General features: G+C 48.1%; 1 protein-coding gene across 1 annotated transcript in view; it reads right to left on the bottom strand.

The window, feature by feature from the left end:
- Window positions 1-22500, bottom strand: part of LOC311115868 (caspase recruitment domain-containing protein 11-like) — a gene marked incomplete at both ends in the record, with an annotated part of 58364 nt that overhangs the window by 32711 nt on the left and 3153 nt on the right. The window contains 2 exons of the mRNA XM_084190992.1: window positions 9086-9212; window positions 12547-12590. Coding sequence (XP_084047118.1) covers window positions 9086-9212; window positions 12547-12590 — 171 coding nt within the window. The remainder of the gene's footprint in view (window positions 1-9085; window positions 9213-12546; window positions 12591-22500) is intronic.

Genomic DNA, 22500 nt, shown 5'->3' with positions numbered 1-22500 from the left:
AGAAGAATGGTCAAAGATCCCTCTCTCTGTGTTCTCCAATCTTGTGAAATGTTATAGGAGGAGATTAAGTGCTGTCTTGTTGGCAAAAGGGGGTTGTACAAAGTATTAACATCAGGGGTGCCAATAATTGTGGGACACATGATTTCAAGTTATTTTTTTTCTAAATGTGTGATTTTTTTTTTTTACACCAAAGTAATGTACTTAAATAAAAGGTTGGATTTTTCATTTTTTTTGCATTTGGGTTCTATGTTGTTTAAAAAAAAAAGGAGAATTTTTGGAAGTCCTCGACCACATCTTAAACAGGGGTGCCAATAATTGTGGAGGGCATTGTATGTACATGTGAGTAAAAGAGTTAAAGTGACTATGCATAAATAATTAACAGAGTAGCAGCAGCGTAAAAAGATGGGGTGGGGGGGCAATGCAAATAGTCCGGGTAGCCATGATTAGCTGTTCAGGAGTCTTATGGCTTGGGGGTAGAAGCTGTTGAGAAGCCTTTTGGACCTAGACTTGGCGCTCCGGTACCGCTTGCCGTGCAGTAGCAGAGAGAACAGTCTATGACTAGGGTGGCTGGAGTCTTTGACAATTTTGAGGGCCTTCCTCTGACACCGCCTGGTATAGAGGTCCTGGATGGCAGGAAGCTTGGCCCCAGTGATGTACTGTGCCGTACGCACTACTCTCTGTAGTGCCTTGCGGTCGGAGGCCGAGCAGTTGCCATACCAGGCGGTGATGCAACCAGTCAGGATGCTCTCGATGGTGCAGCTGTATAACTTTTTGAGGATCTGAGGACCCATGCCAAATCTTTTCAGTCTCCTGAGGGGGAATAGGCTTTGTCGTGCCCTCTTCACGACTGTCTTGGTGTGTTTGGACCATGATAGTTCGTTGGTGATGTGGACACCAAGGAACTTGAAGCTCTCAACCTGTTCCACTACAGCCCCGTCGATGAGAATGGGGGCGTGCTCAGTCCTCTTTTTTTTCCTGCAGTCCACAATCATCTCCTTTGTCTTTGTCAGGTTGAGGGAGAGGTTGTTATCCTGGCACCACATGGCCAGGTCTCTGACCTCCTCCCTATAGGCTTTCTCATCATTGTCGGTGATCAGGCCTACCACTGTTGTGTCGTCGGCAAACTTAATGATGGTGTTGGAGTCGTGCCTGGCCATGCAATCATGGGTGAACAGGGAGTACAGAAGGGGACTGAGCACGCACCCCTGAGGGGCCCCGTGTTGAGAATCAGCGTGGCAGATGTGTTGTTACCTACGCTTACCACCTGGGGGCGGCCCGTCAGGAAGTCCAGGATCCAGTTGCAGAGGGAGGTGTTTAATCCCAGGGTCCTTAGCTTAGTGATGAGCTTTGAGGGCACTATGGTGTTGAACGCTGAGCTGTAGTCAATGAATAGCATTCTCACGTAAGTGTTCCTCTTGTCCAGGTGGGAAAGGGCAGTGTGGAGTGCAATAGAGATTGCATCTTCTGTGGATCTGTTAGGGCGGTATGCAAATTGGAGTGGGTCTAGGGTTTCTGGGATAATGGTGTTGATGTGAGCCATGACCAGCCTTTCAAATCACTTCATGGCTACAGACGTCAGTGCTACGGGTCGGTAGTCATTTAGGCAGGTTATCTTAGTGTCCTTGGGCACGGGGACTATGGTGGTCTGCTTGAAACGTTGGTATTATAGACTCAGTCAGGGACATGTTGAAAATGTCGGTGAAGACACTTGCCAGTTGGTCAGCAAATGCTCAGAGTACATGTCCTGGTAATCCGTCTGGACCTGCGTCCTTGTGAATGTTGACCTGCTTAAAAGTCTTACTCACATCGGGTACGGAGAGCGTGATCACATAGTCATCCGGAACAGCTGGTGCTCTCATGCATGCTTCAGTGTTGCTTGCCTCTAAGCGAGCATAGAAGTGGTTTCTGCTCGTCTGGTAGGCTTGTGTCACTGGGCAGCTCGCGGCTGTGCTTCCCTTTGTAGTCTGTAATAGTTTTCAAGCCCTGCCACATCCGACGAGTGTCAGAGCCGCTGTAATACGATTCAATCTTAGTCCTGTATTGACTCTTTGCCTGTTTGATGGTTCGTTGGAGGGCATAGCGGGATTTCTTATAAGTGTCTGGGTTAGAGTCCCGCTCCATGAAAGCGGCAGCTCTACCCTTTAGCTCAGTGCGGATGTTGCCTGTAATCCATGGCTTCTGGTTGGGGTATGTACGTACGGTCACTGTGAGGACGACGTCATCGATGCACTTATTGATGAAGCCAGTGACTGATGTGGTGTACTCCTCAATGCTATCTAAAGAATCCCAGAACATTTTCCAGTCTGTGCTAGCAAAACAGTCCTGTAGCTTAGCATCTGCGTCATCTGACCACTTTTTTATTAACCACTGGTGCTTCCTGCTTTAGTTTTTGCTTGTAAGCAGGAATCAGGAGGATAGAGTTATGGTCAGATTTGCCAAATGGAGGGCGAGGGAGAGCTTTGTATACGTCTCTGTGTGTGGAGTAAAGGTGGTCTAGAGTTTTTTTTCCTCTGGTTGCACATTTAACATGCTGGTAGAAATTAGGTAGAACGGATTTAAGTTTCCCTGCATTAACGTCCCCGGCCACTAGGAGCGCTGCCTCTGGATGAGCGTTTTCCTGCTTAGTTATGGCCTTATACAGCTCATGGAGTGCAATCTTAATGGCAGCATTGGTTTGTGGTGGTAGATAGACAGCTATGAAAAATATAGATAAAAACTCTCTTGGTAAATAGTGTGGTCTACAGCTTATCATAAGATACTCTACCTCAGGCGAGCAAACCCTCGAGACTTCCTTAGTATTTGATTTTGTGCACCAGCTGTTGTTTACAAATATACACAGACCGCCACCCCTTGTCTTACCGGAGTCAGCCGTTCTATCCTGCCGATGTAGCGTATAGCCCGCTAGCTGTATGTTGTCCATGTCGTTGTTCAACCACGACTCGGTGAAACATAAGATATTACAGTTTTTAATGTCCCGTTGGTAGGATAACTGTGCTCTTAGGTCATCAAATTTATTTTCCAATAATTGAAGATTGGCTAATAGGATTGATGGAAGAGGCAGTTTACTCGCTTGCCGTCGGATCCTTACGAGGCACCCCGACCTACGTCCACGATATCACTGTCTCTTTCTCCTGCGAATGACGGGGATTTGGGCCTTGTCGGGTGTCTGTAGGATATCCTTCGCGTCCGACTTGTTGAAGAAAAAATCTTCGTCCAATACGAGGTGAGTAATCGCTGTCCTGATATCCAGAAGCTCTTTTTGGTTATAAGAGATGATGGCAGAAACATTATGTACAGAATAAATTACAAATAATGCGAAAAAATACACATAATAGTACAATTGGTTAGAGGGCTGTAAAACGGCAGCCATCTTCTCCGGCGACATCTTCTTCGCACGCTTATAGGGACGGACATTCAACAAGCACGACACTTACACAAATGACTGATGATTGGCTGAGAGAAATTGACGATAAAAAGATTGTATGGTCTGTTTTGTTAGACTTCAGTGCGGCTTTTGACAATATCGATCATAGTCTGCTGCTGGAAAAACGTATGTGTTACGGCTTTACACCCCCTGATATATTGTCGATAAAGAGTTACCTGTCTAACAGAACACAGAGGTTGTTCTTTAATGGAAGCCTCTCCCACATAATCCAGGTAGAATCAGGAATTCCCCAGGGCAGCTGTCTAGGCCCCTTACTTTTTTCAATCTTTACCAATGACATGCCACTGGCTTTGAGTAAAGCCTGTGTGTCTATGTATGCGGGTGACTCAACACTATACACATCAGCTACCACAGCGACTGAAATGACAGCAACACTTAACAAAGAGCTGCAGTTAGTTTCAGAATGGGTGGCAAGGAATAAGTTAGTCCTAAATATTTAAAAACTAAAAGCATTGTATTTGGAACAAATAATTCACTAAACCCTAAACCTCAACTAAATCTTGTAATGAATAATGTGGAAATTGAGGTGACTAAACTGCTTGGAGTAACCCTGGATTGTAAACTGTCATGGTCAAAACATGTTGATCCAACAGTAGCTAGGATGGGGAGAAGTCTGTCCATAATAAAGTGCAGCTCTGCCTTCTTAACAGCACTATCAACAAGGCAGGTCCTACAGGCCTTAGTTTTGTCACACCTGGACTACTGTTCAGCAGTGTGGTCAGGTGCCACAAAGACGGACCTCGGAAAATTACAATTGGCTCAGAACAGGGCAGCACGGCTGGCCCTTAATTGTACACAGAGAGCTAACATTAATAATATGCATGTAAATCTCTCATTTCTCAAAGTGGAGGAGAGATTGACTTCATCACTACTTGTTTTGTAAGAAGTGTTTTCAAGCTGAATGCACCGAGGTGTCTGTTTAAACAACAAGCACACAGCTCGGACACCCATGCATACCCCACAAGACATGCCACCAGAGGTCTCTTCACAGTCCCCAAGTCCAGAACAGACTATGGGAGATGCACAGTACTACATAGAGCCATGACTACATGGAACTCTATTCCACATCAGGTAACTGATGCAAGCAGTAGAATCAGATTTTTAAAAATAAATCTATCTGAAGAGATACACACACACACAGGTACAGACACACACACACACACACTAGCACACGCACTCTACACACACACATACATTGTAATATTGTTGTATGATGGTTTTATACATTCTGTATTGTAGATATGTAGTGGTGTAATAATCAGGGATCTAGACAGCCACAAACCCGGGACAATCCGCGGTCCCAGACAAAATGGCTAACCGTGTCGCGGCCTGCGTTCAAGGAAACCCAGCTAACTTGATAGAGAGCTAGCTAGCTACTAGGCTAGCTGCTACGTCAAACAGCTCCTCAGACCCGGCCTTGGTCAGCAGGATCACTGGACAGATAGTAGTGGTCCCAGTAACTGATACCAACAGCTCCTCAGACCCGGCCTTGGTCAGCAGGATCACTGGACAGATAGTAGTGGTCCCAGTAACTGATACCAACAGCTCCTCAGACCCGGCCTTGGTCAGCAGGATCACTGGACAGATAGTAGTGGTCCCAGTAACTGATACCAACAGCTCCTCAGACCCGGCCTTGGTCAGCAGGATCACTGGACAGATAGTAGTGGTCCCAGTAACTGATACCAACAGCTCCTCAGACCCGGCCTTGGTCAGCAGGATCACTGGACAGATAGTAGTGGTCCCAGTAACTGATACCAACAGCTCCTCAGACCCGGCCTTGGTCAGCAGGATCACTGGACAGATAGTAGTGGTCCCAGTAACTGATACCAACAGCTCCTCAGACCCGGCCTTGGTCAGCAGGATCACTGGACAGATAGTAGTGGTCCCAGTAACTGATACCAACAGCTCCTCAGACCCGGCCTTGGTCAGCAGGATCACTGGACAGATAGTAGTGGTCCCAGTAACTGATACCAACAGCTCCTCAGACCCAGCCTTGGTCAGCAGGATCACTGGACAGATAGTAGTGGTCCCAGTAACTGATACCAACAGCTCCTCAGACCCAGCCTTGGTCAGCAGGATCACTGGACAGATAGTAGTGGTCCCAGTAACTGATACCAACAGCTCCTCAGACCCAGCCTTGGTCAGCAGGATCACTGGACAGATAGTAGTGGTCCCAGTAACTGATACCAACAGCTCCTCAGACCCAGCCTTGGTCAGCAGGATCACTGGACAGATAGTAGTGGTCCCAGTAACTGATACCAACAGCTCCTCAGACCCGGCCTTGGTCAGCAGGATCACTGGACAGATAGTAGTGGTCCCAGTAACTGATACCAACAGCTCCTCAGACCCAGCCTTGGTCAGCAGGATCACTGGACAGATAGTAGTGGTCCCAGTAACTGATACCAACAGCTCCTCAGACCCGGCCTTGGTCAGCAGGATCACTGGACAGATAGTAGTGGTCCCAGTAACTGATACCAACAGCTCCTCAGACCCGGCCTTGGTCAGCAGGATCACTGGACAGATAGTAGTGGTCCCAGTAACTGATACCAACAGCTCCTCAGACCCAGCCTTGGTCAGCAGGATCACTGGACAGATAGTAGTGGTCCCAGTAACTGATACCAACAGCTCCTCAGACCCAGCCTTGGTCAGCAGGATCACTGGACAGATAGTAGTGGTCCCAGTAACTGATACCAACAGCTCCTCAGACCCAGCCTTGGTCAGCAGGATCACTGGACAGATAGTAGTGGTCCCAGTAACTGATACCAACAGCTCCTCAGACCCGGCCTTGGTCAGCAGGATCACTGGACAGATAGTAGTGGTCCCAGTAACTGATACCAACAGCTCCTCAGACCCGGCCTTGGTCAGCAGGATCACTGGACAGATAGTAGTGGTCCCAGTAACTGATACCAACAGCTCCTCAGACCCAGCCTTGGTCAGCAGGATCACTGGACAGATAGTAGTGGTCCCAGTAACTGATACCAACAGCTCCTCAGACCCAGCCTTGGTCAGCAGGATCACTGGACAGATAGTAGTGGTCCCAGTAACTGATACCAACAGCTCCTCAGACCCAGCCTTGGTCAGCAGGATCACTGGACAGATAGTAGTGGTCCCAGTAACTGATACCAACAGCTCCTCAGACCCGGCCTTGGTCAGCAGGATCACTGGACAGATAGTAGTGGTCCCAGTAACTGATACCAACAGCTCCTCAGACCCGGCCTTGGTCAGCAGGATCACTGGACAGATAGTAGTGGTCCCAGTAACTGATACCAACAGCTCCTCAGACCCAGCCTTGGTCAGCAGGATCACTGGACAGATAGTAGTGGTCCCAGTAACTGATACCAACAGCTCCTCAGACCCAGCCTTGGTCAGCAGGATCACTGGACAGATAGTAGTGGTCCCAGTAACTGATACCAACAGCTCCTCAGACCCAGCCTTGGTCAGCAGGATCACTGGACAGATAGTAGTGGTCCCAGTAACTGATACCAACAGCTCCTCAGACCCGGCCTTGGTCAGCAGGATCACTGGACAGATAGTAGTGGTCCCAGTAACTGATACCAACAGCTCCTCAGACCCGGCCTTGGTCAGCAGGATCCCTGGACAGATAGTAGTGGTCCCAGTAACTGATACCAACAGCTCCTCAGACCCAGCCTTGGTCAGCAGGATCACTGGACAGATAGTAGTGGTCCCAGTAACTGATACCAACAGCTCCTCAGACCCAGCCTTGGTCAGCAGGATCACTGGACAGATAGTAGTGGTCCCAGTAACTGATACCAACAGCTCCTCAGACCCAGCCTTGGTCAGCAGGATCACTGGACAGATAGTAGTGGTCCCAGTAACTGATACCAACAGCTCCTCAGACCCGGCCTTGATCAGCAGGATCACTGGACAGATAGTAGTGGTCCCAGTAACTGATACCAACAGCTCCTCAGACCCAGCCTTGGTCAGCAGGATCACTGGACAGATAGTAGTGGTCCCAGTAACTGATACCAACAGCTCCTCAGACCCTTGGTCAGCAGGATCCCTGGACAGATAGTAGTGGTCCCAGTAACTGATACCAACAGCTCCTCAGACCCAGCCTTGGTCAGCAGGATCACTGGACAGATAGTAGTGGTCCCAGTAACTGATACCAACAGCTCCTCAGACCCAGCCTTGGTCAGCAGGATCACTGGACAGATAGTAGTGGTCCCAGTAACTGATACCAACAGCTCCTCAGACCCTTGGTCAGCAGGATCCCTGGACAGATAGTAGTGGTCCCAGTAACTGATACCAACAGCTCCTCAGACCCGGCCTTGGTCAGCAGGATCACTGGACAGATAGTAGTGGTCCCAGTAACTGATACCAACAGCTCGTCAGACCCGGCCTTGGTCAGCAGGATCACTGGACAGATAGTAGTGGTCCCAGTAACTGATACCAACAGCTGGTCAGACCCGGCCTTGGTCAGCAGGATCACTGGACAGATAGTAGTGGTCCCAGTAACTGATACCAACAGCTCCTCAGACCCGGCCTTGGTCATCAGGATCACTGGACAGATAGTAGTGGTCCCAGTAACTGATACCAACAGCTCCTCAGACCCGGCCTTGGTCAGCAGGATCACTGGACAGATAGTAGTGGTCCCAGTAACTGATACCAACAGCTCCTCAGACCCGGCCTTGGTCAGCAGGATCACTGGACAGATAGTAGTGGTCCCAGTAACTGATACCAACAGCTCCTCAGACCCGGCCTTGGTCAGCAGGATCACTGGACAGATAGTAGTGGTCCCAGTAACTGATACCAACAGCTCCTCAGACCCGGCCTTGGTCAGCAGGATCACTGGACAGATAGTAGTGGTCCCAGTAACTGATACCAACAGCTCCTCAGACCCGGCCTTGGTCAGCAGGATCACTGGACAGATAGTAGTGGTCCCAGTAACTGATACCAACAGCTCCTCAGACCCAGCCTTGGTCAGCAGGATCACTGGACAGATAGTATTTGTCCCAGTAACTGATACCAACAGCTCCTCAGACCCGGCCTTGGTCAGCAGGATCACTGGACAGATAGTAGTGGTCCAAGTAACTGATACCAACAGCTCCTCAGACCCGGCCTTGGTCAGCAGGATCACTGGACAGATAGTAGTGGTCCCAGTAACTGATACCAACAGCTCCTCAGACCCGGCCTTGGTCAGCAGGATCACTGGACAGATAGTAGTGGTCCCAGTAACTGATTCCAACCGCGTCACGGGATCCTCACTCAAAAGTTAGCTATCTAGTAACATTTTCAATAGACTTTCAAAACTTTCCAAAACAACGCTCTCCCTCGTTCCGCGTTCAACAGGAAGTGACGAGTGCCGCCTCTGGACGTAATAACAGAAGACGAGGGCGGGAAAATACACTAGGGGGAGGGGTGTGTGTGTGTGTGTGTGTGTATGTGTGTGTGTGTGTGTGTGTGTGTGTGTGTGTGTGGGTGGGTGGGTGGGTGTGGGTGTGGGTGTGGGTGTGGGTGTGTGTGGGTGTGTGTGGTGTGTGTGTGTGTGTGTGTGTGTGTGTGTGTGTGTGTGTGTGTGTGTGTGTGTGTGTGTGTGTGTGTGTGTGTGTGTGTGTGTGTGTGTGTGTGTGTGTGTGTGTGTGTGTGTGTGTGTGTGTGTGTGTGTGTGTGTGTGTGTACCTCTCCAGAGACAGTTTCCTGAAAATATTGTTGACGGTCTCCAGGTCATAGGAGTCTAAACATTCTGACTGATGGGAGGAGGAGGAGGAGTGGAGCGAGGGAGGACCTCGCGTCTCTATTTCCTCATCTGGACGGAGAGAGGGGGAGGGGAGAAGGGAGAGATGATTAGAGGGGTATAGGGTCTACAGTATGGGGTTGGAGGGTATAGATCATAGGGTATAGATCATAGGGTCTACAGTATGGGGTTGTAGGGTATAGATCATAGGGTATAGATCATAGGGTCTACAGTATGGGGTTGTAGGGTATAGATCATAGGGTATAGATCATAGGGTCTACAGTATGGGGTTGGAGGGTATAGATCATAGGGTATAGATCATAGGGTCTACAGTATGGGGTTGTAGGGTATAGATCATAGGGTCTACAGTATGGGGTTGTAGGGTATAGATCATAGGGTATAGATCATAGGGTATACAGCATGGGGTTGGAGGGTATAGATCATAGGGTATAGATCATAGGGTCTACAGTATGGGGTTGTAGGGTATAGATCATAGGGTCTACAGTATGGGGTTGTAGGGTATAGATCATAGGGTATAGATCATAGGGTATACAGTATGGGGTTGTAGGGTATAGATCATAGGGTCTACAGTATGGGGTTGGAGGGTATAGATCATAGGGTATAGATCATAGGGTATACAGTATGGGGTTGTAGGGTATAGATCATAGGGTCTACAGTATGGGGTTCTAGGGTATAGATCATAGGGTATAGATCATAGGGTATACAGTATGGGGTTGGAGGGTATAGATCATAGGGTATAGATCATAGGGTATAGATCATAGGGTATAGATCATAGGGTATAGATCATAGGGTCTACAGTATGGGGTTGTAGGGTATAGATCATAGGGTCTAGAGTATGGGGTTGTAGGGTATAGATCATAGGGTCTACAGTATGGGGTTGTAGGGTATAGATCATAGGGTATAGATCATAGGGTATACAGCATGGGGTTGGAGGGTATAGATCATAGGGTATAGATCATAGGGTATAGATCATAGGGTATAGATCATAGGATATAGATCATAGGGTATAGATCATAGGGTCTACAGTATGGGGTTGTAGGGTATAGATCATAGGGTATAGATCATAGGGTATAGATCATAGGGTATAGATCATAGGGTCTACAGTATGGGGTTGGAGGGTATAGATCATAGGGTATAGATCATAGGGTCTACAGCATGGGGGTGGAGGGTATAGATCATAGGGTATAGATCATAGGGTCTACAGTATGGGGTTGTAGGGTATAGATCATAGGGTATAGATCATAGGGTCTACAGCATGGGGGTGGAGGGTATAGATCATAGGGTATAGATCATAGGGTCTACAGTATGGGGTTGTAGGGTATAGATCATAGGGTCTACAGTATGGGGTTGTAGGGTATATATCATAGGGTATAGATCATAGGGTCTACAGTATGGGGTTGTAGGGTATAGATCACAGGGTCTACAGTATGGGGTTGGAGGGTATAGATCATAGGGTATACAGTATGGGGTTGGAGGGTATAGATCATAGGGTATAGATCATAGGGTATACAGTATGGGGTTGTAGGGTATAGATCATAGGGTATAGATCATAGGGTCTACAGTATGGGGTTGGAGGGTATAGATCATAGGGTATAGATCATAGGGTCTACAGTATGGGGTTGGAGGGTATAGATCATAGGGTATAGATCATAGGGTCTACAGTATGGAGTTGTAGGGTATAGATCATAGGGTATAGATCATAGGGTATAGATCATAGGGTATAGATCATAGGGTATAGATCATAGGGTCTACAGTATGGGGTTGTAGGGTATAGATCATAGGGTCTACAGTATGGGGTTGTAGGGTATAGATCATAGGGTATAGATCATAGGGTCTACGGTATGGGGTTGTAGGGTATAGATCATAGGGTATAGATCATAGGGTCTACAGTATGGGGTTGTAGGGTATAGATCATAGGGTATAGATCATAGGGTATAGATCATAGGGTCTACAGTATGGGGTTGTAGGGTATAGATCATAGGGTATAGATCATAGGGTATAGATCATAGGGTATAGATTATAGGGTATAGATCATAGGGTCTACAGTATGGGGTTGTAGGGTATAGATCATAGGGTATAGATCATAGGGTCTACAGTATGGGGTTGTAGGGTATAGATCATAGGGTCTACAGTATGGGGTTGGAGGATATAGATCATAGGGTATAGATCATAGGGTCTACAGTATGGGGTTGTAGGGTATAGATCATAGGGTCTACAGTATGGGGTTGTATGGTATAGATCATAGGGTATAGATCATAGGGTCTACAGTATGGGGTTGTAGGGTATAGATCATAGGGTCTACAGAATGGGGTTGTAGGGTATAGATCATAGGGTATAGATCATAGGGTCTACAGTATGGGGTTGTAGGGTATAGATCATAGGGTCTACAGTATGGGGTTGTAGGGTATAGATCATAGGGTATAGATCATAGGGTATAGATCATAGGGTCTACAGTATGGGGTTGTAGGGTATAGATCATAGGGTATACAGTATGGGGTTGTAGGGTATAGATCATAGGGTCTACAGTATGGGGTTGTAGGGTATAGATCATAGGGTATAGATCATAGGGTCTACAGTATGGGGTTGTAGGGTATAGATCATATTGTCTACAGTATGGGGTTGTAGAGTATAGATCATACGGTCTACAGTATGGGGTTGTAGGGTATAGATCATAGGGTATAGATCATAGGGTCTACAATATGGGGTTGTAGGGTATAGATCAAAGGGTCTACAGTATGGGGTTGTAGGGTATAGATCATAGGGTATAGATCATAGGGTCTACAGTATGGGGTTGTAGGGAATAGATCATAGGGTATAGATCATAGGGCATAGATCATAGGGTCTACAGTATGGGGTTGTAGGGTATAGATCATAGGGTCTACAGTATGGGGTTGTAGGGTATAGATCATAGGGTCTACAGTATGGGGTTGTAGGGTATAGATCATAGGGTCTACAGTATGGGGTTGTAGGGTATAGATCATAGGGTATAGATCATAGGGTATAGATCATAGGGTCTACAGTATGGGGTTGTAGGGTATAGATCATAGGGTCTACAGTATGGGGTTTGAGGGTATAGATCATAGGGTATAGATCATAGGGTCTACAGTATTGGGTTGTAGTGTATAGATCATAGGGTATAGATCATAGGGTATAGATCATAGGGTCTACAGTATGGGGTTGTAGGGTATAGATCATAAGGTCTACAGTATGGGGTTGTAAGGTATAGATCATAGGGTATAGATCATAGGGTCTACAGTATGGGGTTGTAGGGTATAGATCATAGGGTATAGATCATAGGGTCTACAGTATGGGGTTGTAGGGTATAGATCATAGGGTATAGGTCATAGGGTATAGATCATAGGGTCTACAGTCTCAGGTACCTTACCATAATCCATGTTGTCTACACTCTCACATTCAAAGTCACCGAGGCTGAAACAGAGAAAGAAACATGTAGTCAGAAGTTACAAACCTTTTCCCTATAAAGTGTTTAGAGTGTACACTGTGTAGGGTGTAAGGTAAAGGGTGTAGGGTGTAGGGTAAAGGGTGTAGGGTGTAGGGTAAAGGGTAAAGGGTAAAGGGTAAAGGGTAAAGGGTGAAGGGTGTAGGGTAAAGGGTGTAGGGTAAAGGGTAAAGGGTAAAGGGTAAAGGGTAAAGGGTGTAGGGTAAAGGGTGTAGGGTGTAGGGTGTAGGGTAAAGGGTAAAGGGTGTAGGGTGTAGGGTAAAGGGTAAAGGGTAAAGGGTGTAGGGTAAAGGGTAAAGGGTAAAGGGTAAAGGGTAAAGGGTGTAGGGTGTAGGGTGTAGGGTAAAGGGTAAAGGGTAAAGGGTAAAGGGTAAAGGGTAAAGGGTGTAGGGTGTAGGGTAAAGGGTGTAGGGTAAAGGGTAAAGGGTAAAGGGTGTAGGGTGTAGGGTAAAGGGTGTAGGGTAAAGGGTAAAGGGTAAAGGGTAAAGGGTAAAGGGTAAAGGGTGTAGGGTAAAGGGTAAAGGGTGTAGGGTGTAGGGTGTAGGGTAAAGGGTAAAGGGTGTAGGGTAAAGGGTAAAGGGTGTAGGGTAAAGGGTGTAGGGTGTAGGGTTAAGGGTGTAGGGTGTAGGGTGTAGGGTAAAGGGTAAAGGGTAAAGGGTGTAGGGTAAAGGGTAAAGGGTAAAGGGTAAAGGGTAAAGGGTAAAGGGTGTAGGGTGTAGGGTGTCGGGTAAAGGGTAAAGTGTGTAGGGTAAAGGGTGTAGGGTATAGGGTGTAGGGTAAAGGGTGTAGGGTGTAGGGTGTAGGGTAAAGGGTAAAGGGTAAAGGGTAAAGGGTGTAGGGTAAAGGGTAAAGGGTAAAGGGTAAAGGGTGTAGGGTGTAGGGTGTAGGGTAAAGGGTGTAGGGTGTAGGGTAAAGGGTGTAGGGTGTAGGGTGTAGGGTAAAGGGTGTAGGGTGTAGGGTAAAGGGTAAAGGGTAAAGGGTAAAGGGTAAAGGGTAAAGGGTAAAGGGTGTAGGGTGTAGGGTGTAGGGTAAAGGGTAAAGGGTGTAGGGTAAAGGGTGTAGGGTGTAGGGTGTAGGGTAAAGGGTGTAGGGTGTAGGGTGTAGGGTAAAGGGTGTAGGGTGTAGGGTAAAGGGTAAAGGGTAAAGGGTAAAGGGTAAAGGGTAAAGGGTAAAGGGTAAAGGGTGTAGGGTGTAGGGTAAAGGGTGTAGGGTGTAGGGTAAAGGGTGTAGGGTAAAGGGTAAAGGGTGTAGGGTGTAGGGTAAAGGGTGTAGGGTAAAGGGTAAAGGGTGTAGGGTGTAGGGTAAAGGGTGTAGGGTGTAGGGTGTAGGGTAAAGGTAGTAGGGTAAAGGGTAAAGGGTAAAGGGTGTAGGGTAAAGGGTAAAGGGTAAAGGGTAAAGGGTAAAGGGAGTAGGGTGTAGGGTAAAGGGTAAAGGGTGTAGGGTAAAGGGTGTAGGGTAAAGGGTGTAGGGTAAAGGGTAAAGGGTGTAGGGTAAAGGGTAAAGGGTGTAGGGTAAAGGGTAAAGGGTGTAGGGTGTAGGGTGTAGGGTAAAGGGTAAAGGGTGTAGGGTAAAGGGTAAAGGGTGTAGGGTAAAGGGTGTAGGGTGTAGGGTGTAGGGTAAAGGGTAAAGGTTAAAGGGTAAAGGGTAAAGGGTAAAGGGTGTAGGGTAAAGGGTAAAGGGTGTAGGGTGTAGGGTGTAGGGTAAAGGGTAAAGGGTGTAGGGTGTAGGGTAAAGGGTGTAGGGTGTAGGTTAAAGGGTGTAGGGTGTAGGGTAAAGGGTGTTAGGTGTAGGGTGTAGGGTAAAGGGTAAAGGGTGTAGGTTAAAGGGTAAAGGGTAAAGGGTGTAGGGTAAAGGGTAAAGGGTAAAGGGTAAATGGTGTAGGGTGTAGGGTAAAGGGTAAAGGGTGTAGGGTAAAGGGTAAAGGGTAAAGGGTGTAGGGTAAAGGGTAAAGGGTAAAGGGTGTAGGGTAAAGGGTAAAGGGTAAAGGGTGTAGGGTAAAGGGTGTAGGGTGTAGGGTGTAGGGTAAAGGGTAAAGGGTGTAGGGTAAAGGGTAAAGGGTGTAGGGTAAAGGGTAAAGGGTAAAGGGTAAAGGGTAAAGGGTGTAGGGTGTAGGGTGTAGGGTAAAGGGTAAAGGGTGTAGGGTAAAGGGTAAAGGGTAAAGGGTAAAGGGTGTAGGGTAAAGGGTAAAGGGTAAAGGGTGTAGGGTAAAGGGTAAAGGGTAAAGGGTGTAGGGTGTAGGGTGTAGGGTAAAGGGTAAAGGGTAAAGGGTGTAGGGTAAAGGGTAAAGGGTAAAGGGTAAAGGGTAAAGGGTGTAGGGTAAAGGGTAAAGGGTAAAGGGTAAAGGGTAAAGGGTAAAGGGTGTAGGGTAAAGGGTAAAGGGTAAAGGGTGTAGGGTAAAGGGTGTAGGGTGTAGGGTAAAGGGTAAAGGGTGTAGGTTAAAGGGTAAAGGGTAAAGGGTGTAGGGTAAAGGGTAAAGGGTAAAGGGTAAAGGGTGTAGGGTGTAGGGTAAAGGGTAAAGGGTGTAGGGTAAAGGGTAAAGTGTAAAGGGTAAAGGGTAAAGGGTAAAGGGTAAAGGGTGTAGGGTGTAGGGTAAAGGGTAAAGGGTAAAGGGTGTAGGGTAAAGGGTGTAGGGTGTAGGGTAAAGGGTAAAGGGTAAAGGGTGTAGGGTAAAGGGTAAAGGGTAAAGGGTAAAGGGTGTAGGGTGTAGGGTGTAGGGTGTAGGGTAAAGGGTAAAGGGTGTAGGGTGTAGGGTAAAGGGTAAAGGGTAAAGGGTAAAGGGTAAAGCGTAAAGGGTAAAGGGTAAAGGGTAAAGGCTAAAGTGTGTAGTGTAAAGTGTGTAGGAAGTTGGGTGTAGGATGTAGGGTTAAGGGTGTAGGGTAAAGGGTGTAGGGTAAAGGGTAAAGGGTGTAGGGTGTAGGGTAAAGGGTAAAGGGTATAGGGTAAAGGGTGTAGGGTAAATGGTGTAAGGTAAAGGGTGTAGGGTAAAGGGTGTAGGGTAAATGGTGTAGGGTAAAGGGTGTAGGGTAAAGGGTGGAGGGTAAATGGTGTAGGGTAAAGGGTGGAGGGTAAAGGGTAAAGGGTAAAGGGTGTAGGGTGTAGGGTGTAGGGTAAAGGGTAAAGGGTGTATGGTAAAGGGTAAAGGGTGTAGGGTGTAGGGTAAAGGGTAAAGGGTAAAGGGTGTAGGGTAAAGGGTAAAGGGTGTAGGGTGTAGGGTGTAGGGTAAAGGGTAAAGGGTGTAGGGTAAAGGGTAAAGGGTAAAGGGTAAAGGGTAAAGGGTGTAGGGTAAAGGGTAAAGGGTAAAGGGTAAAGGGTAAAGGGTGTAGGGTAAAGGGTAAAGGGTAAAGGGTGTAGGGTAAAGGGTGTGGGGTGTAGGGTGTAGGGTAAAGGGTAAAGGGTGTAGGTTAAAGGGTAAAGGGTAAAGGGTGTAGGGTAAAGGGTAAAGGGTAAAGGGTAAAGGGTAAAGGGTGTAGGGTGTAGTTTGTATGGTAAAGGGTAAAGGGTGTAGGGTAAAGGGTAAAGGGTAAAGGGTAAAGGGTAAAGGGTGTAGGGTGTAGGGTAAAGGGTAAAGGGTAAAGGGTGTAGGGTAAAGGGTAAAGGGTAAAGGGTGTAGGGTAAAGGGTGTAGGGTGTAGGGTAAAGGGTAAAGGGTGTAGGGTGTAGGGTAAAGGGTAAAGGGTAAAGGGTAAAGGGTAAAGGGTAAAGCGTAAAGGGTAAAGGGTAAAGGGTAAAGGCTAAAGTGTGTAGTGTAAAGTGTGTAGGAAGTTGGGTGTAGGATGTAGGGTGTAGGGTGTAGGGTTAAGGGTGTAGGGTAAAGGGTGTAGGGTAAAGGGTAAAGGGTGTAGGGTGTAGGGTAAATGGTGTAAGGTAAAGGGTGTAGGGTAAAGGGTGTAGGGTAAATGGTGTAGGGTAAAGGGTGTAGGGTAAAGGGTGGAGGGTAAATGGTGTATGGTAAATGGTGTAGGGTAAAGGGTGTAGGGTAAAGGGTAAATGGTAAAGGGTGTAGGGTAAAGGGTAAAGGGTGTAGGGTAAAGGGTAAAGGGTAAAGGGTAAAGGGTGTAGGGTGTAGGGTGTAGGGTGTAGGGTAAAGGGTAAAGGGTAAAGGATGTAGGGTGTAGGGTAAAGGGTGTAGGGTAAAGGGTAAAGGGTGTAGGTTAAAGGGTAAAGGGTAAAGGGTAAAGGGTAAAGGGTAAAGGGTAAAGGGTAAAGGGTGTAGGGTGTAGGGTGTAGGGTAAAGGGTAAAGGGTGTAGGGTAAAGGGTAAAGGGTAAAGGGTGTAGGGTAAAGGGTAAAGGGTAAAGGGTAAAGGGTAAAGGGTAAAGGGTAAAGGGTGTAGGGTAAACGGTAAAGGGTAAAGGGTGTAGGGTGTAGGGTGTAGGGTAAAGGGTAAAGGGTAAAGGGTGTAGGGTAAAGGGTAAAGGGTAAAGGGTGTAGGGTAAAGGGTAAAGGGTAAAGGGTGTAGGGTGTAGGGTGTAGGGTAAAGGGTGTAGGGTGTAGGGTGTAGGGTGTAGGGTAAAGGGTAAAGGGTAAAGGGTAAAGGGTAAAGGGTAAAGGGTAAATGGTAAATGGTAAATGGTAAAGGGTAAATGGTGTAGGGTGTAGGGTAAAGGGTAAAGGGTGTAGGGTAAAGGGTGTAGGGTAAAGGGTGTAGGGTAAAGGGTAAAGGGTGTAGGTTAAAGGGTAAAGGGTAAAGGGTAAAGGGTAAAGGGTAAAGGGTAAAGGGTAAAGGGTGTAGGTTAAAGGGTAAAGGGTAAAGGGTGTAGGGTAAAGGGTGTAGGGTAAAGGGTAAAGGGTAAAGGGTAAATGGTAAAGGGTGTAGGGTGTAGGGTGTAGGGTGTAGGGTAAAGGGTAAAGGGTGTAGGGTAAAGGGTAAAGGGTAAAGGTTGTAGGGTAAAGGGTAAAGGGTAAAGGGTAAAGGGTGTAGGGTAAACGGTAAAGGGTAAAGGGTGTAGGGTGTAGGGTAAAGGGTAAAGGGTAAAGGGTAAAGGGTGTAGGGTAAAGGGTAAAGGGTAAAGGGTGTAGGGTGTAGGGTGTAGGGTAAAGGGTGTAGGGTGTAGGGTAAAGGGTAAAGGGTGTAGGGTAAAGGGTGTAGGGTAAAGGGTAAAGGGTGTAGGTTAAAGGGTAAAGGGTAAAGGGTGTAGGGTAAAGGGTAAAGGGTAAAGGGTAAAGGGTAAAGGGTGTAGGGTGTAGGGTAAAGGGTAAAGGGTGTAGGTTAAAGGGTGTAGGTTAAAGGGTGTAGGAAGTTGGGTGTAGGATGTAGGGTGTAGGGTGTTGGGTAAAGGGTGTAGGGTAAAGGGTGTATGGTACATGGTGTAAAGTTAAGGGTGTAGGGTAAATGGTGTAGGGTAAATGGTGTAGGGCTAAGGGTGTAGGGTTAAGGGTGTAGGAAGTTGGGTGTAGGATTTAGGGTAAAGGGTGTAGGGTGTAGGGTGTAGGGTGTAGGGTTAAAGGTGTAGGGTTAAGGGTGTAGGAAGTTGGGTGTAGGATGTAGGGTAAAGGGTGTAGGGTGTAGGGTGTAGGGTGTATGGTGTAGGGTGTAGGGTGTAGGATGTAGGGTAAAGGGTGTAGGGTGTAGGGTGTAGGGTGTAGGGTGTATGGTGTAGGGTGTAGGGTGTAGGATGTAGGGTAAAGGGTGTAGGGTGTAGGGTGTAGGGTGTAGGGTGTAGGGTGTAGGGTGTATGGTGTAGGGTGTAGGGTGTAGGGTGTAGGGTGTAGGGTGTAGGGTGTATGGTGTAGGGTGTAGGGTGTAGGGTGTATGGTGTAGGGTGTAGGGTGTATGGTACATGGTGTAAAGTTAAGGGTGTAGGGTAATGGTGTAGGGTAAATGGTGTAGGGTTAAGGGTGTAGGGCAGCCAAACTCAACTGGCGGACAGCGGTCCGGGTCCGGACCCAGAGAAGGGTCAATCCGGACCAGACAACGTTGCATTTTGTTCTATAAAAGTCGATCCATTATTTTTAGACAGCTTTAAATAATCAACCGGCCTCTTTAACCTAGCAACCCCTCTTTCTCAAATCAAATCACATTTTAGAATTAAATTAAGAAATATATAAATATATAAATATTAGGACGAGATAGCTCGCTCTCTATCTCGAAGCAACGCCCACCTCTACTAGCGCCCCGTCTAATCCAATCGCGTGGTTACAAGATGGCCTCATGGATATCCCAATCACATTAATCCAAATATCCTCTGAGGAACCTTGGGACAAGCAGGCAGAAAGAAACTGAAAGATTTGTAAATATCACAGATAGAAGGAGCTTAGTTACCAGTATCTTTGTTAATATCACAGATAGAAGGAGCTTAGTTACCAGTATCTTTGTTAATATCACAGATAGAAGGAGCTTAGTTACCAGTATCTTTGTTAATATCACAGATACAAGGAGCTTAGTTACCAGTATCTTTGTTAATATGGCTTGTTCAAAAAAAAGAGTGGACAGAACAGTATTTATTCATTTTCCCCACAACTAGCACCAAACCAATGTGCCTGATATGCAGTGAGTCGTAGCTCTCCTGAAAAGTGCCCATGTTAAGCACCATTATGACACCAGGCAGAGTAAACTGGATCAGACGTATCCCCTGAACACGGAGGTGAGAACAAACAAGATTAACCAAATCCCAATATGAGACGTCCACCCAAAGTCCTTGTCAATTCCCTGACAGCCCAACAACGTGCAATGGAGTGTTCACTGAGGATAACTTGGGTTTTGGGAAAACACAAAAAAAACTTTTCCAGACGCTGAGATGGTAAAAGTATGCATGTGTGAAGTTACTGAAACCTTGCTTGAAGGTAAACAAAAAGATGAGCTCAGGGAAAAGATCAAACAGATCCCACTGTCAGATTCCACAGCCATGAGGAGAACTGAAATATTAGCTGAAGATTTAACTTCACAACTTGATGAGGCCATTCAGAATGCACCATGCATTTCATTAGCTGTGGATGAATCAACAGGTAACACTGATAATGCCCAGCTTCTGGTGTTTGTCAGATTTTAAAACGAAACAAAGAAGAGATTCTGTGAGGAGCTGTTGAGCTTAACACATCTAGAAGCCCACGGGGAGAGGATACCCATTAGGCCATCAAAGGGATGCTGACAGAAAGGGGGATAGATCTGAAGTCAGTGGTCTCCATCACCACAGATGGAGCTCCAGCCATGATAGGAAGAGAGAAGGAACTGGTTGCACTTTTTAAAGAGGACCACCCTGACCTGACATCATATCACTGCATCATCCATCAATCTGTCCTGTGTGCCAGTCTGGGAAAATAGTATTCTGAGGTCATGACAACGATGATGAAACTGATCAACTGTTTGAGAGCAACATCATGCCTACAACACCGCCTGCTACGAGGCATTCTGACAGAGGCCACCGCCTGCTACGAGGCATTCTGACAGAGGCCACCGCCTGCTACGAGGCATTCTGACAGAGGCCACCGCCTGCTACGAGGCATTCTGACAGAGGCCAATGCCAGTTTTGATGACTTACTACTGCGCAAACAATGTCAGATGGCTCAGCAAAGGCAGGGTTTTGGAACGCTTTTGGACCATTCAGGAGGAAATCAAAGCTTTCTTATCAGAGCAAAAGAGTGACAAGGCAACTCAATTTTCTGCGTTTTTGGAAGATGAGGAGAAGATGGAAACAGTTGAATTTTTGACAGACTTTACATCACACCTTAATCAACTGAATGTTATGCAGGCCGCTCCTACCAGGTGACGTGGAGAGGATCTGTGTCTGCACTACATACTCTCACTACTGGTGTCCCCCAGGGCTCGGTTCTAGGCCCTCTCCTCTTCCCTCTATACAGCAAGTCACTCGGCTCCGTCATATCCTCACATGGTCTCTACTATCATTGCAACCCTACACCCCAACCTGAGTCCCTACCTTCAGGCTATGCTCCAACCCTACACCCCAACCTGAGTCCCTACCTTCAGGCTATGCTCCAACCCTACACCCCAACCTGAGTCCCTACCTTCAGGCTATGCTCCAACCCTACACCCCAACCTGAGCCCCTTCCTTCAGGCTATGCTCCAACCCTACACCCCAACCTGAGTCCCTACCTTCAGGCTATGCTCCAACCCTACACCCCAACCTGAGTCCCTACCTTCAGGCTATGCTCCAACCCTACACCCCAACCTGAGTCCCTACCTTCAGGCTATGCTCCAACCCTACACCCCAACCTGAGTCCCTTCCTTCAGGCTATGCTCCAACCCTACACCCCAACCTGAGTCCCTACCTTCAGGCTATGCTCCAACCCTACACCCCAACCTGAGTCCCTACCTTCAGGCTATGCTCCAACCCTACACCCCAACCTGAGTCCCTACCTTCAGGCTATGCTCCAACCCTACACCCCAACCTGAGCCCCTTCCTTCAGGCTATGCTCCAACCCTACACCCCAACCTGAGACCCTACCTTCAGGCTATGCTCCAACCCTACCTCCCAACCTGAGTCCCTACCTTCAGGCTATGCTCCAACCCTACACCCCAACCTGAGTCCCTACCTTCAGGCTATGCTCCAACCCTACACCCCAACCTGAGCCCCTTCCTTCAGGCTATGCTCCAACCCTACACCCCAACCTGAGTCCCTACCTTCAGGCTATGCTCCAACCCTACACCCCAACCTGAGTCCCTACCTTCAGGCTATGCTCCAACCCTACACCCCAACCTGAGTCCCTACCTTCAGGCTATGCTCCAACCCTACACCCCAACCTGAGCCCCTTCCTTCAGGCTATGCTCCAACCCTACACCCCAACCTGAGACCCTAACTTCAGGCTATGCTCCAACCCTACACCCCAACCTGAGTCCCTACCTTCAGGCTATGCTCCAACCCTACACCCCAACCTGAGTCCCTACCTTCAGGCTATGCTCCAACCCTACACCCCAACCTGAGTCCCTACCTTCAGGCTATGCTCCAACCCTACACCCCAACCTGAGTCCCTTCCTTCAGGCTATGCTCCAACCCTACACCCCAACCTGAGTCCCTACCTTCAGGCTATGCTCCAACCCTACACCCCGACCTGAGTCCCTACCTTCAGGCTATGCTCCAACCCTACACCCCAACCTGAGTCCCTACCTTCAGGCTATGCTCCAACCCTACACCCCAACCTGAGTCCCTACCTTCAGGCTCTGCTCCAACCCTACACCCCAACCTGAGTCCCTACCTTCAGGCTATGCTCCAACCCTACACTCCAACCTGAGTCCCTACCTTCAGGCTATGCTCCAACCCTACACCCCAACCTGAGTCCCTACCTTCAGGCTCTGCTCCAACCCTACACCCCGACCCGAGTCCCTACCTTCAGGCTATGCTCCAACCCTACACCCCAACCTGAGTCCCTACCTTCAGGCTATGCTCCAACCCTACACCCCAACCTGAGTCCCTACCTTCAGGCTCTGCTCCAACCCTACACCCCAACCTGAGTCCCTACCTTCAGGCTATGCTCCAACCCTACACTCCAACCTGAGTCCCTACCTTCAGGCTATGCTCCAACCCTACACCCCAACCTGAGTCCCTACCTTCAGGCTATGCTCCAACCCTACACCCCAACCTGAGCCCCTTCCTTCAGGCTATGCTCCAACCCTACACCCCAACCTGAGACCCTACCTTCAGGCTATGCTCCAACCCTACACCCCAACCTGAGTCCCTACCTTCAGGCTATGCTCCAACCCTACAACCCAACCCGAGCACTCCGTTCTGCCACCTCTGGTCTCTTGGCCCTCCCACCCCTACGAGAGGTCAGCTCCCACTCAGCCCAGTCCAAGCTCTTCTCTGTCCTGGCACCCCAATGGTGGAAGCAGCTTCCCCCCTGAAGCTAGGACAGCAGAGTCCCTTCCCATCTTCCCAAAACATCTGAAACTCTACCTCTTCAAATAGTATCTAACAGCACCCCCCTGT

This window comes from Coregonus lavaretus (genome assembly GCF_964263955.1).
Source record: "Coregonus lavaretus genome assembly, contig: HAP1_SCAFFOLD_734, whole genome shotgun sequence".
Classification (NCBI taxonomy): domain Eukaryota; kingdom Metazoa; phylum Chordata; class Actinopteri; order Salmoniformes; family Salmonidae; genus Coregonus; species Coregonus lavaretus.
This window is presented reverse-complemented; position numbering and strand designations above follow the sequence as displayed.